The sequence below is a fragment of the Hyaena hyaena genome, unplaced genomic scaffold (assembly GCF_003009895.1).
Source record: "Hyaena hyaena isolate Hyena2069 unplaced genomic scaffold, ASM300989v1 scaffold_146, whole genome shotgun sequence".
Taxonomy (NCBI): Eukaryota; Metazoa; Chordata; class Mammalia; order Carnivora; family Hyaenidae; genus Hyaena; species Hyaena hyaena.
In genome coordinates, this window is record NW_024080778.1 from 915,298 (window position 1) to 930,214 (window position 14,917).

The following is a 14,917-nucleotide window of genomic DNA, read 5'->3' on the forward strand; positions in this document are numbered from 1 at the left end:
AAGTTCTTCATTCTCTGTCACCATACTTTATTATTAGAGAAACTGCCTTAGAGAATGTGAGGGGGAAGATGAGCAACAAGGAAGGTGAGATAACAGACACCAAGTGGTGATTGGTAACACATATTATTTCCACCCTAAGGACAATAGAAAGTATTGAAGGAATTGAGATTGGCACAAGGTAGAAATCAAGGGTTATTGGTGGTATTTTCCCTTGGGGACACTGGATGGATGGCAGCTCCATTTACTGAAATGGGAAACAGGAAAAAATAGGGTTTGGAGGTAAGATGCAGGTTACTTTGAATTGCTTGTGAGACATCCAAGAGGAATTAGCAAACATGCAGTTAGCTTTATGGGTCTGAGCTTGAGAGAGAGGTTTGGGCTTGCAAAATGGAGTTATTACTCTTCAGTTTATGCATGGTAATTGAGAGCACTATTGGAGATTGTATGCAGAGTTAGAAGATGGTATAAGATAAAGACCTAAGAAGCACCAACATTTAGAGAACAGGCAGAGGAAAATGCCTACAAAAGAGATGAAGGAATGGTTTAGAGAGGTAACTGGAAAATCAGAAAGAGTCGACATATTAAAAAATTTGGTACCTATTCCTTGGGTGCTATTACTTGGAATACACATTCAATCACGACTATGTGACTTGAAAATTATGTCCTTATATATAAAATGGGGCTAATAATTCCTTACTGGCATTATAGGGTTATGAGGTTTAAGTGAAAAAATTTACTTAAAATATTTTGTAAACTGTTATACCGGTGGTTCTCAAACTCAAGTTTGTAACAAAATCTTTAGGAGGACTCCTTACAACACAGATCTCAGTGTTTCTGATTCATTGATAGCAGTAGTTTCTGACTTAGTAGATGTAGGGAGAGGTCCTGGAATTTGAAATTTTCATAAGCTCAGTTGAAGATGTTGCCCATCTGGGAACATTCTTTGAGAACTACTCTGTATACAAATGTAAGGAATTATGTTTTGATTTTATAGAACAATTTACTGTTTCCCTCCTATGTTGTGTCTGTTGCACCCCCTACTTTATTCATTCCTGTATCCTCCATCAACAAATGTTGAAACATCTTTACCCTGCATCCTACCTTAGCAATATTCTTTACATTTGTGAAAGATCAACTTAGTGCAGTTTTTCTTTGGTTGTTTACATTAATGAGCATCGACCTGACATCAGCTTGATTAAGAAGGATAAGAAAAATATATGGTATTTCTCGTGGGGAGGAGGAGATAAGAAGGACCTTTCGGAGTAAAAGGTGAGACTTTTTTTTTTTTTTGCAAAGTCAGTTAGATATAAAATGCTACTTATTACCTACTTTCAAAAATCCCATTAGAGAACTTGTAATTTGATCCAGAGGGAGGAGAGTCAGGTAAGAGGAAAAATTGACCTCATTCTTCAGTTTCCTAAATCCTGAGAAATGTATGTACTTCCACGCTCCCTCTTTGAATCCCACAAAACGGGGAATCAGGAAAACGCATTAGCACCCTTAGTACAGACTAGGAACACCGAAAGGGGAGGAGACGCAGTCCATCAAGACAGAAGGAAACTGGGGGAGGGGAGAGAAAACTTCCCCCTGTCGGAGACAGCAGCGTGGCCGTGGGAAGAGAAGGGAAGTAGGGATATTTACCTCAGTCGGACACTTCGCCTCTGGGCATGTGGGAGAGTGAGGGAGGAGGGGGAAAGGTTGCACAGGAGCGAACTCGCAATAGCTCCGGCCACTGCTTTTGAGTGAGAGCCAGAGCTTTCTGCTTCACTTCTTCCCTCCTGGAGGCCATTTCTCCATATTTAACAGGGATAAAGAGGGGGCGCTGGGCCGAGTCAGGATAAGCCAAAGTTGCCGCCTTCCGTACCGAAGACCCCGCTTCGGCCCCCAGCTCAGGCGGGAGATGTGGCCTTAGGGGACGCTGAAGTTACTCCGTGGAGGGGGAGGGGTCGCCAGGCTCCCCTCCAATCACGGTGGCCGCTTCCGCTATTTGCATGTGTTATGCTAATACAGACCTCCCGCTCAGCTCCCTCCCGAGCTCTCCGCCCCCTTGGAGGGTCTCCGGCGGCGCCCGCAGGCAGGGCGAAGGTGAATACATTATGCTAATACGGCGGGCTTCTGCCCGGGCTTTGGAAGGGGGGCGCAGCACTGCGGGAGCCCGGGGGCTGGAGGCCGGGCGCCGGGAGGGGGTCCGGGGAGGGACGTTGCGCTCGGAGCCGGCGCGCGCGCGCGCGCGCACACACACACACACACACACACACACACGCGCACACACACACGCACACACTCACACATGAGCATCCCGAAGGGTATATAAGGCTCACACCCGCGAGGCTGCGGAGATACTTCGTGCAGCAGCGGCTTCAACCTCGCCGCTCGCGTTTGCTCCTTGGGTTATTTCGTTTTCCTGTCTCCTTTCCCCCTTAGCCACTCCTTTTGCGCTGCGCTCTCGCGTTCTCGCTCAGCCTTTCTGCCTGGAACTGACTTTAGGTAGGAAAGAGGTCGGCGTGCGGAAAAACACTGAATAGGTGGAAATAAGGCAAACTACCAGAGACGCAACAGGTCGGGTGCTCTGTGGCGAGAGCGAACGGCGGCCCCTCGCTGTGCCTCTCGCCCAGTGCCTTTGGAGCCTGGGCGGGCGCTGTCGAGGACCCCTTCAGAGGTGTTCGTCCTCTGAAGGGCTGGGAGGGCCATCCGCGTGGGTTTCATTCCGGTTTTTACCTTTTTGCTACCAGTCCCCCAGACTGAGGGTGCTTTTCACTCCTAGCTGTGGGGGAGAGAAGAAAGCGGAGAGGATGGTCCACGTCCGCTGGTCTCGGCGCTGAGGAAAGCGGAGCTCCATCTCCGTGCCCCGGCTCGCTCTCCGCCAACTAGTTGTGCAGCCAGCCAGACTGAACTTTTGGAGGAATCGTCCTTTTTCTTTCCTTTCGAGATTCTTGGAAGTGGTAGAGAGTGGGAGGCGAAACCCAGGCAGCCGATCCCTCCACGATGCTGGTGAAGAAGCATGCAGGGAAAGGTGGGGGCCGGGAGCCAGGCTCAGAGGACCCGAGGCAGCGTTGTGCCTGGACCGTGCCGCCGTGCACTGCCCTGGCGGCCCTTCTGTCAGTGGTGGCCCTGATGTCTTGTCTGTACCTTGGGGTGAAAACCAACGACCTCCAGGCGAGGATCGCTGCTCTCGAATCCGCAAAAGGGGACCCTTCCATCCATCTGCTTCCTGATCGCCTGGATCAGCTCAAAGCAATGGTGCAAGAGAAAGTGGAGCAACTTCTGGCTCAGGTGTGAAAGGCTGGGGTATTTTGCACGTGGATAATATCTTGCACAGGCATGATTCTGTGTACACGAACAGCCTCTACCCTTACTGTATGCATACTTGGTGTGGCTGGGTGTGCATACGCTAGGCGATCATCTATGCTCAGTGTAGCCTATTATTTGTATATGCACATCCTTTGATATCATGCTCTCTGTCTCTGTCATCTTCCCTCACTCTTAATGTTTGCATGCTAAACATATATGGAGGACTGAAAGAGGGAAAGGTGGCCAGAAAGAAAACGTGGCATTTTATCTCTTTTTAGTTTTGTAGAGTGACATACAAATGACAAAAATTTTCCAGTTTTTTTTTTTTTTTTTGGAGACTATTCCTTGCAGAGATAACATCTGTTAGGTCCTTCCTGTATTATAAGAAGATTCATACCATAGGTGTTATTAATATACAAATGGTAATCACTGTTATATGGTAAACCTATCTATGATTTTAAAGATCATTTCACACATTAAATGTGTTCATATTCAATGAGTAAAAAGAAAAAATGTAGCTTAATTTTTTTCTAAAAGATGCAGCAGCAGGGGTGTTTATGAATGCAGTGCCATTGCAGTTGAGAGTTGAAAGGAATCTAGGTTACATTTATCAAACCTGGGGTGGCATTAGACTCGAGTTAGGGGGTTTTCTGGAACTTGCTTTTCCAACAGAGAGGCTTTTTGGCAGTAGTTGTAGCACGGCATGATATGCAGTTGACCTTCACGTACACAATATTGACTGTTTTAAAACCCATAGGTAACCTAAAAAGCAGGTTAAAGCCAGGTTTTGGCATTAACTGCATATGCTTGAGCTGAGGGAGAAAGTGGAGGGTGGTGGTACTTGAAGAATGGAGAAAGATGTACAAGTCCAGCAGTCTTGAAATGGTGTCAGAAGTCATTTCTTTTTTTAGGGCTTGGGTACTGTTACCTTTTGACTAAAGTCCAAGTATGTATGTAAATGTTAGTTATGCAGGCTATCAAATGCTGGTAAATCAAGCATATGGCCAGAGAGTTCCTAAAGAATACTTTTCTCTACAGTGCTACTGATGACAATACCTCTTCTTTGCCTACAGAAATCCTATGAACATATGGCTAAAATAAGAATCGCCAGAGAAGCACCTTCAGAGTGCAACTGCCCAGCAGGTAAAATGGAACTTACTTTAACAAGGTTTCCTCCATAGCAGAGCATTTTTAAAACAAAAGTCCTGTGTCTGTCAAGTCTACCTGTAATAATAGCAAAGAAAGAATGCAGGCCCAACTTACTTTAATAAAATCAACATGTCTCAGTCAGAAGAATGGCAAATAAAGCCCCAAATATTATTTTAAGCAGCATACCAAGGTCTGTTAGGGGAAAGCAAAGGAGATAAGATAATTCACAGATTTGAAAAATATTCTTCCTTTTTATTCAGTTTTAATGTCTGTGGTAAAAAGGACTGCAGAACATGTTAGATTCTGAATTCCCTGGTGGCTAATACTGCATTAGTACAGATCTCCATTCGTTCCCTTTGACGTACAGTTGTGTTAGTAAATTCCCCTAACCTCCTCACCTGCTTTTATTCTTTTCTATCAAAAACGTTCTTTCTCCTATCCTAGAGCTAACGATGAGGACTAAAAGGAAATTTGCTTTTTATCTTGAACTTCTTATTTTGAACTATTGCATTCTTGAAGACTTCTCAGAAAAGGCTGCTCTATCTTTTCATTTCTCTGTGTAGCTTTAGGGAACTGTTTTAATGACAGCATATTAATGGACGGATGGAGAAGAAAGACATCAGTGAATGGAAACTCCTATGTAATCATTAAATCTTCATTCACAGATCTCTGAGGCTTGGTAGTCATGTGGATCTAACAGTTTGGGAGGCATTGGAATATGTCTACTAGAAAACCTCTAGTGGATTCAGCTGATATAAACCATGAAAAGCTCCCATAAGTTTTGAGATTTTTATTTCAGATAAATGTTGTTAATGCATTTATGAGTATTTTCATTTTTTTCATCATCACTTGTAGAAAAATGAGTCTGTTACCTTTTCTTTAATGTTCAGGAATATGATACCTTAGATGCTTATATTCAGAAAGGCTAGTTCCTGTGTTTTTCCATATTCTGGATTTTCTTTTTTTCTTCTCAGGAGAATACGTTTTGACACAACTAAACCAGGTACCATGTTTAGAAGTTTCCAATGTCAGCTCCTGGTTGTACATAATGAAAATTTTACAGTTTATGTTCTGCTACATTGGTGACTATAATGGAGCTGTTTTTCTGTTTTTCTTTTTTTAAAGGAAGCCCTTTCAATTGAGAAGACATATACATTAGATAACAAGAAAACAAAGAGTTAATGCTTGACATTGGAGATTTCATTCTTGGTTGTTTTAAGTTGGGAAAGACTTCAGAAGTCAGAAATTCAAGGAGGGCACTTTTCTAGTGCAGGAATTAACTTTCAACAACCTCACCGGCCTGTAGGGATTATTTAAATTCCCAAGCAGTTGGTACAGGACTTCACTGATCATACCACTTAGGGTCTGCATTTTCTGTATGCAGTAATCTCTTTAGATGTGTGCAAAATAAACCTGTTTAATTAAATAGGATTCTTAGTGAACTTGGTAAAATGAAGAAAAGCGACAACTGCAGCACTAAGTTGTTTTTTGTGGTTAAATCTGCTTCATGATGTTTGATGCAAGTTAGTTGTTGAGGTCTAATTTCAATCTGGAGGAAAGCCGTTACATTGAGAGTTTATGTTATCTTGGAACATCATTTTGAAACATTTTCTTCTTAACATATTCATTTTATAGTAAATGGTGGTTTTATCATAAGAACACACAAATAAATGATGAATGGTGATTTCCTTGGCCTTTTGTTGGCTCCCTAATGGCTGCTTTACTTTCTCACCACCAGTGGAGCTCCACGTTCCATCAGTTTTCACTAGATGTAATGAAGAGGTAGACATTTGAAGGCGTGCCTTCCAAGATGCAGAATCAAACGAGTTTCTTGCTGACAAATCACCCTTTTCGGTTTGTGGAATAATCAGACATCATCGAAATAAAGGCATTATGTTGAAAATAGTATCCTGGGTGGGGTGGGGGGGACAAGTTATTTTGAATTATGATCAGTGAGGTATTGTCTTGGGGAATGAATGGCCTGGCCCAGAGGATTAGAAGGGAGATATGGAGCTTCCCACCTGGTTTGGCTTTAACCTTGGTTTGTGGTGACTAAGAATTGTCACCCAGACATCTGTTTGTAGGGCAGAGTGAGACAAGTCTGTGACCTCAGCTCAGTTCCTGTGGACAGATGCCCACCCCTTGAAGTTGACACTCTTGTTGACAGTCTCCGTCATAGAGCCAAGGACTGATAGCAAAGGACTAATGCCCTGTTGTTTGTGTTCACTTTAATTGCTTTTGATAGAACTCAGTCCCCAGTATAAGTTTATCCAAGTAGGCTACAAGGAAGTCATAGAATTTATAGTGTTTTTTTTTTTTTTTTTTTAACACGGGAAGGAACTTTTGTGGAAGAGGGACTGAAAGACTATTCTTTAAAAAAAATTTTTTTTATGTTTTATTTATTTCTGAGAGAGAGAAAGAGAGAGAATGAGAGAGAGAGAGAGAGAGAAAGTGAGACTGAGCAGGGGAGGGTCAGAGAGAGAGGGAGACACAGAATCTAAAACAAGCTCCAGGCTCTGAGCTAGTTGTCAGCACAGAGCCCAATGCGGGGCTCAAACCCACGAACTGTGAGATCATGACCTGAGACGAAATTGTGTGCTTAACTGATGGCCACCCAGGTGCCCATCGAAAGACTATTCTTGAATGGTTTGTAATTGTAGGGGAAGCACTCTCACTTAATCTTTCCAACAACCTTGGGAGTTACATGCTAGTAATCTCATATTTACAGACGAAGAAACTGTACACAGAGAAGGTGACTAACTTAGCATAGTAAAGGCAGGGTCATGATTCATGCCCACATCTGACAATCAAAAGCACAAAGTCTAATAAGCAGTAGGGAATGAATATAGGTTTTGGGCTGGACAGGACTGGAATCCTGGGTCTACTACTAAGTAACTGTGAGAACTTGGTCAACCTTCTCTATGTTTTAGGTTCCTCATCCACAAAAAAGTTTGCATACTACCTTCCTCAGAGGTTGATAATTCACATAAAGTGTGGCATCTTTGTGGTTATTCATTAGATAATAGTTATTATTCTTTTTAATATATTGTGCGCTACTTAACTCTAATCTGGTCCACAGGGACATGTGATATATGTGGGAAAACTGAGCCCTGGAGATGTATATAACTTGTTCAAAACCCAATGGCTAGTTAATGGCAGGTTTTGGGTTAGAATACTATGCTTAATTAAGCAAATATATCTGTAGATCATTCATCCAGATAATCAAATGAGTCAGTATCTCTTAGTGCTACATCAATGGAAATTGGTTCTTTATAGATATTTATATTGGTCTACTAAGTTATTTTTACCAAATTTGAAGGAAAAACTTTTGAACTTGTAGGTAAACCATGATTGAAGTAGATAGAATTTGGGCTTAAAACAGTATGAGGCTATGTCTTTACAGTTTTGATACCAAATGTTTTCTAAAAGAAGTGCTTTAACTGTCTGACTCATTTTCACACTTATTTTTTAGCAGCTTTATAGAAGCATACTTTATAATATTTACCCATTTTAAGTATATGAATTAAAAATTTTTAAAAAAATAACTGTGTAGAGTTGGGCAACCATCACTATAATCTAACTTTAAGTCACCTTTGTTGCTTCCTGAAAATTTACATTTACTTTTTTCATGTGCTTGGAGAAATTCTATTTTTTGAATATATGCTTTAAAGAAATCTTATAATAAAATTAAAAAAGCATACAAATTGAAGCTCTGCTTAGCACAATATTTGTTTTAGTAGTAGCTGAACCACAGACATTCAGCTGGCATCTGTGGCTTGGCCTTTGTAAAACTTGACCTTCATAGGAGTGAATAAGTTGGGTGTTTGCTATGGCTGCAGAATCCTGACTTGAGTTTTGTTCTTGGAGTCCTGTATCAAGTATGCATAAACCAGGAATATTTAGAGGACGGTTTCTAGTTCCAACTGGTAAAGAACACTGGGAGCCAGACAGCCAACCAAAAGATATTTAGATCAGAAATGTTTCTGTACCCTACTCATCAGGAGTGTTGTTTTCCCAGGATATTAGTTACAAGAACCTCTATGTCGTAATGGATAGAGAATGTGAATGGGCAATAAAGAATCCAGAGTTATAATCCTGGCTTTGTGATTAACATGTTGTATAATCTTGGACAAGTCATTTCCCCAAAGACTGGCTTTTATAGACTCTATTTTATATCCCTAAAGTAAGGAGTATTGGACTAGAATGATTTTGAAGGGCATTTGCTGCTTCTCTAGGGATAAAGAGCCTGCTGTGTCCCAAATATCATGCTAGCTACTGGGAATATGCTGATCAGCAAGGCAAACTTGGTATCTGCTCTCATGGAGCTTACATTTCAATGAGGATGACAGATGTTTATTTAAAAATGGTATAAATTTATAGTCATGACAAGTGCAACCAAGAAAATGAACTGTATTCTTTGGAGTACATGACCACAATTTCATATTATAAATACTAAGGACTTTTTTGCTCTTTTCTCTGGGGGTGGAGGCCAGAGATATTCATGGCAGGAGAAATCATAATATACGAAAATCTGTCTTTTGATTGCAAATAAGAGTGTTAGCAATGGATAAAAAATTGCTTTGCATAACCTCACCTGGCTTTGCCTTTCCAAGAATTTATGGTCAGATAAAGGTTTATCGATTGCTGATTTACCTTTACTGATACCTAACTGAAACAAAAAAGTGGCTTTAATTTATAAAGGCTATGATAAATTGAATGGTGATTTGTTCTTCTACCTTTCTTCTGAAAACAGTGAGATTTGAGTTGAATAAGAATCAAAACTTCCTCCCTGGTGGTACTGAACTTGCACTTGGCTCCTCTACATTCATTGATAATGATGCAATGGAGCACAGCTACTCATCAGTTTGGAGAGTTTAGCTAGATATAATAAAGATATACTATATAACTTTCAAGGTTCCTATATACCCTGCAAGTCTATGAAAATTATTGTATACAAAAAAAGAATAAATGTAGACAAGTTAAAGTACCCCTGACTCATGTATGTGAGTAATATAGCCTTGGATGACACACTTTGTGATATGTTCTCAATTTTTGGTAGAAATAGATGTTAACTGTAGCTTTAAAGTTGTGCACCCTTTCCCATCATATGAGAAGATCTTTATATTACCTTGCTAACATAAATTTACTTTATCATATAGGACGTGTATTTCCTACTAACATGGTTTTTCACTTATGCTGTACATTTTTCTTAACCAGCTACACAGTGAATGGAAGGAGTACATTGAGTAAGGGCATAATAATGTGTAGATTTTCAATTATGTAAGGTAAAGAATAGTCAGAAATGGTTTGCAGAAAGAAAGCAAATTAAAATGCTATAAATGTTATTTAAATGAGAATAACAGGCTTTCCTCTCCTTTCCTAAGGCCAAACAATACAATGTGACATCCAAGCACCTCAAAGCATTCATGTTACATGGTTTCAGTCCTAATGAGCACAGCAGTATGGGTGTAACACTTTTAGTTGGTCCAGTAATGACAGCTGGCAAAATGCCCTGTCACCCAAAGGACCAGGGACAAATTGCCTTTTGAAGCAGTGTTCTTGTTTCTTAGCTTCTGTTCTGCGTCTCGTGTCTAAAAATTATTAAGCAGCTAGTTCTTCAAGTCTTCTTTTCTCTTTCTTACCTGGGTAATTCCATTTTTCTGTGAGCTGAGAATTATTTAAGAAACAGGTCTCCATTCTGCATAGGGGTTAATTCTTTCTGGCTCACTATACAGATACAAGTAGCCTTGCAGGGCCATAATAACCTATTGTGCTTTTGATTGGTTTCTAACTCTGCAAATCAACTACATGATGTTTACAAAACTACTATTAGAATGTCAAAATTAGGTCTAGGAATGGAGAAGGAGGGCATCATCTCATAGATGAAATTAGGTAAATGGAGAGCTGGTGGTGGGGAAACATGCCAGAATGAGGACTGTTTTACAGTCCAGGGGGGCCATTTCCTGCTTCAGGGGGAACCTCACTAGACACTCATCAAAATGACATCAATCTTTGTTATCTTGAGTGGAAACCATCCAAAACCTATTATGAAAAAGTGTTTTTATTCCATCCTACCACTTTATAAACATTACTTGGTGATTTAAGCTGAGAATGTGAAAACAATGCATGACTTAGTCCAGGCTACAGGATGCAGCCAGTATGTGACTGCTCAACACAGAAGCATTCCCACCCTCCGGGGTTTGCCAATATGGAGTTCCATGCTGTGGTTTAATTAATTGTGATATATAACACTTTTTCCCCTGGTGTGTGTTAACAATGACTATGGCCTACCTGCACATTGAATGCTTAGCTATGTATAGTTATTGTTTCATTTGGGATGTGTTCAGCACTGTTGCAGTTAAAAAATATTTTAAAACTGACATTTAAAAAGGAGGGATACAGAAGAATGGGAAGCAGAACGATGTGGAATTACTTGCAAATTAAAATTGAGCACTTTCATTGGTATCATATATTGTTTCAAATGACTATTCTCTAAGTCTTTTAAATATAGGATTCTTTAAGAAATGCCACCAGATGGCAGACGCCCTTCCCTCTGTGACCACAAGGAGGAGGAACTGAGCTGAATAGTGGAACTTCGGTCAGCTCCTTCCCAGTTCAATTCCTAGCTGATTTCTTGACTTCTTTTTGCAATGGAAAAGATTAATGGAGGAAGCAAGTATTTTCTTCCACCTATATTTAAAGATTAGAATGTCCTATGAACTTTAAGTTATTTAAAGTATTTCCAAGAATTTATTTTCAAACAATTGAATAAATTTCATATTTGTATTAGTCATTATTAGTTATTTACTAGATCAATTCACAGTTAGGAACTTGAGGCCAGTATCCTAATAGGTAGAATACGTGAACTAAATATAATTGAATTTATCAACTGGGGATTTTGTGCTCATCCTTTGTAATTTCTCAGGATCAAGAATCGTTTGGAATCACGATCATGATTTTGACATCATTTCATCTGTAGTGTCCATTAACTTCAGTTACCATATGATAGTTGAAACGGGTTCCTTATTTTTCTCATATTGTGTTCTTTAGCCTGATTGCTTAGTCCGATTGCCAGGAATGCCCAAAACTGTGTTTGTTTCTTTGGATATTAAAATTTTAGATTTAGAAATTCTAGGCTTCTGGGTTATGTACACAAAGTTTTTATTCTTATATTTGAAATGTGGTCAGCACATATTTAAATACAGTTTTCACATTTAGGCTAAGTGGCTGAGTAAATCGGATGAATTGTAGCCAGCTCTAGTTTGCACATTATGGTACAGTTGAGAGTCAGAATACATCTAACTGGAAGAGGCTGGGTTGTGGCAGGTGTAGAGTCTATTTTTTCTTTCTTTATCAAAGAGATTGCATGTTAAGAGGAGTAAAAGGGGAGGAGGAAAAAGCCATTCATATCCCAAAAATCTCTTGAAATCATATTGCTTTGCCTTCATTTTTAGCAAGTCTAGTATTTTAGAGTTCTTATAGCATAGAGAGAGTCAGGGGAATTCCCCATTATAGCTCTGTCTCCAGCATCCTCTTTTACTTTTGCAGTAGTGAATGGGAAAGAAAAATCTCTTAGGAGTCCCTCCTTCAAGTCTGCTACAGGGCCAGACTTGTGTTCTTATTTTTGATCCTTAAGATGCTAGAATTAAATATGCCTGGAAAATAGATACAGTTCTTTCCCAGCATTCCAGTATCTTAGTTCTGGCAGCTATCAAAGGTAAGTTGTTTGTGTAACCCTTCTAGGAATTATGAATCTCTAGTTTGTTCTCAGGGGCTCTAGAATCCAGCTGGCATTTTTTAGATGTATACGATATGACCATAAGGTAAAACATTTCCACAAAACACCAACCTTTTGACTTTAAAGTCAGGCTAGAAATACTGGCAAATTCTAGGGATAAGTGAACTTTGGAATACTAAAAGTCATTTTCTTTACTGAAAGAATTAGGGCTCAAGGTCTGAGAAGATGAAGTTAGAAAGGAAATAAGCTTCTTAAATAACTGCTTTTCTGAGGATAGATACCAATCTGATTGGAGGGGTCAGATGAGTGCAGTGGGTCAAGGATCAGGTGACTCTTGTGGGCAGATCCTGACCCTAACTGCTAAATGGTCTCATGGTATAATTGTATCCTACTTCCTGAGGGAGTGTGTTGGGAGTCCATTTCTACCAATGTCATTTATGAGCTCCATGGTTGGGGTTCTGGTTTGTATCTGTGTATCTCTAGGGCTTAATGTAGAGTTCTCTACAGAAGATTCTCTATAAACGTTCATAATGATTATAATGGAGATCTGTCAACTTGACCTGGTTGAGGACTTTTATTGTGGTTTATCTTTTTACATATACTAATATTCTTTTTTAAAATTTTTAAATGTTTTATTTATTTCTGAGAGAAAGAGAGAGAGAGGACAGCGTGAGCAGGGGAGGGTCAGAGAGAGAGGGAGACGCAGAATCTGAAACAGGCTGCAGGCTCTGAGCTGGCTGTCAGCACAGAGCCTGACGTGAGGTTCGAACCCATCATGAACTGCAAGATCATGACCTGAGCCAAAGCTGGACGCCCAACTGACTGAGTTACCTAGGCACCCCTACATATACTAATGTTCTTATCCCCAGGGTTTTTTTTTTTTTTTTAACGTTTTCTCTGAGGACTTTGTGAGCCATAATGTATTAAAGCTAATACAAATCTTGGAGATCAAATAGTTCAGGGATTTTCCAATATTTCTTAAAGAGGTCGAACTGTTCAATTTTTCTTTTTTAAAAAAAAATTTTTTTTTTTTTGAGAGAGAGTGACAGAGTGTGAGCAGGGGAGGGGCAGAGAGGGAGACACAGAACTTGAAGCAGTCTCCAGGCTCTGAGCTGTCAGCACAGAGCCCAACATGGGGCTCAAACTCACGAATTGTAAGATCATGACCTGAACTGAAGTTGGACACTTAATCGACTAAGCCACCCAGGCGCCCCTGAACTTTTCAATCTTATGAGGAAACTTAGTAAATGAAATTGGATGTGATGTTAACTACACCTCCCCCATGGTGGCCCCTGAGGTGTCTCCAAAGGAACTTAGGACTCCACAGGATACAGTTAGAAAATCACTGGAAGTCTGTTCCCCAGTGTGATCTCATCTCATCTCTAGGGATACTATATACTTGTTAACACAGAACCTGCCTCCAAAATTCCGTAATTAGAAATATTACTAGGAATGATAGAGGCAAAATTATTTATTAAAAAATGAATAGACTCCAAAAACAACTATTAATGTAATATTATCTCTTTAATGGGTTGTACTGGTCCAGCAAAGGAGGTATAATAATGGTGGTAGCACTGGGAAGCTGGGAAGATGCACTGTGTAACTGAACATGACACTGTTCATCAGAAAATCAATATCTCCACCTCATCCTTTTTCTTAAAGTCACTCATATTTTAAACCTTCAAGTCATCATATTATTCTTGTTTATAAGTTTTCTGTGTTTTTTCAAATTTCTTTCTCTGTATTTTTATTTATTCTTTAATTCTGGGTTTTAATATTAGGCCTTATCAAGTTACAGCAATCTATTGCCTTTTAAAATATATATATTTAAAGCAGTTGATTTTTTAAAAAAATATTTTTTTATTTTTGAGAGAAAGAGAGGGAGCAGGGGAGGGCAGAGACGGGTGTGGCAGAGGATCTGAAGTGGGCTCGGCGCTGACAGCAGAGAGAGTGATGCAGGAATTGAACTCACAAAGCATGAGACCTGAAACTGAAGACAGATGCTCAACAGACTGAGCCACTCAGGTGCCCCTAAAGCAGTTGATTTTTAAACTAATGTTTAATACTTAGTTTACAAAGTAGTATACAAAAAATAAGTATCCCTCAAGTAATATATTGTGAGAGAGCTCTTATTAAAGATGCTTCTGGGATCTTTGAGACTTTTTTACTTGATTTGATTTTTGTGTGTTAAGCTGATGATGTTTATGTATTAAATTAAATTTACAGTACAATGAGAATATATGCATTGGGCACTTATATTTAAATAACAAATGTTAAAACTTTAGGAATTAATGATATTTTAGCCAATAGTGAATGACATGTAAAGTGAATTTGACAGAGAAAGTATAAATTTGGCTGCAACCATAATGTAACAAGTACTGCAAAAGGCAGTTTGACAGACAATAACTCTACCTCCCATGGAAGTGAATGTCCACTGTCATCAGCAGTGCTATTTATTGTTTTGAGTAGTGGCTCGTGGGTGGTAGTTTGGCCAAGTGCAACACTTTACTCAATTGTCTTATTGGACATATAATAGAAAGACACAGCAACTGTACAAGTTATTGAGGTTTGGTGAGCAATCTAGTTTCTCTTTAATACCTAGTCTCAACCTATGGACTTTTGGGAAGTCTTGAAAGAGAAAAATGGCTTTTTAAAAAAACTGATTTAGGGGTGCCTGGGTGGCTCAATCGGTTAAGCATCCTATTTCAGCTCAGGTCATGATCTTGCAGTCTGAGTTTG

General features: G+C 39.7%; 1 protein-coding gene across 2 annotated transcripts in view; it reads left to right on the top strand.

Annotated features, from left to right (window-relative positions):
* Positions 1-2,917: 2,917 nt before the first annotated feature.
* COL25A1 (collagen type XXV alpha 1 chain) overlaps positions 2,918-14,917 on the top strand; it is a 455,910-nt gene continuing 443,910 nt past the window's right edge. For both annotated transcript variants that reach the window (XM_039238752.1, XM_039238753.1), the window contains exons 1-2: positions 2,918-3,273; positions 4,365-4,434. In XM_039238752.1, coding sequence (XP_039094683.1) covers positions 2,986-3,273; positions 4,365-4,434 — 358 coding nt within the window. In that variant the 5' untranslated portion in view covers positions 2,918-2,985. The remainder of the gene's footprint in view (positions 3,274-4,364; positions 4,435-14,917) is intronic.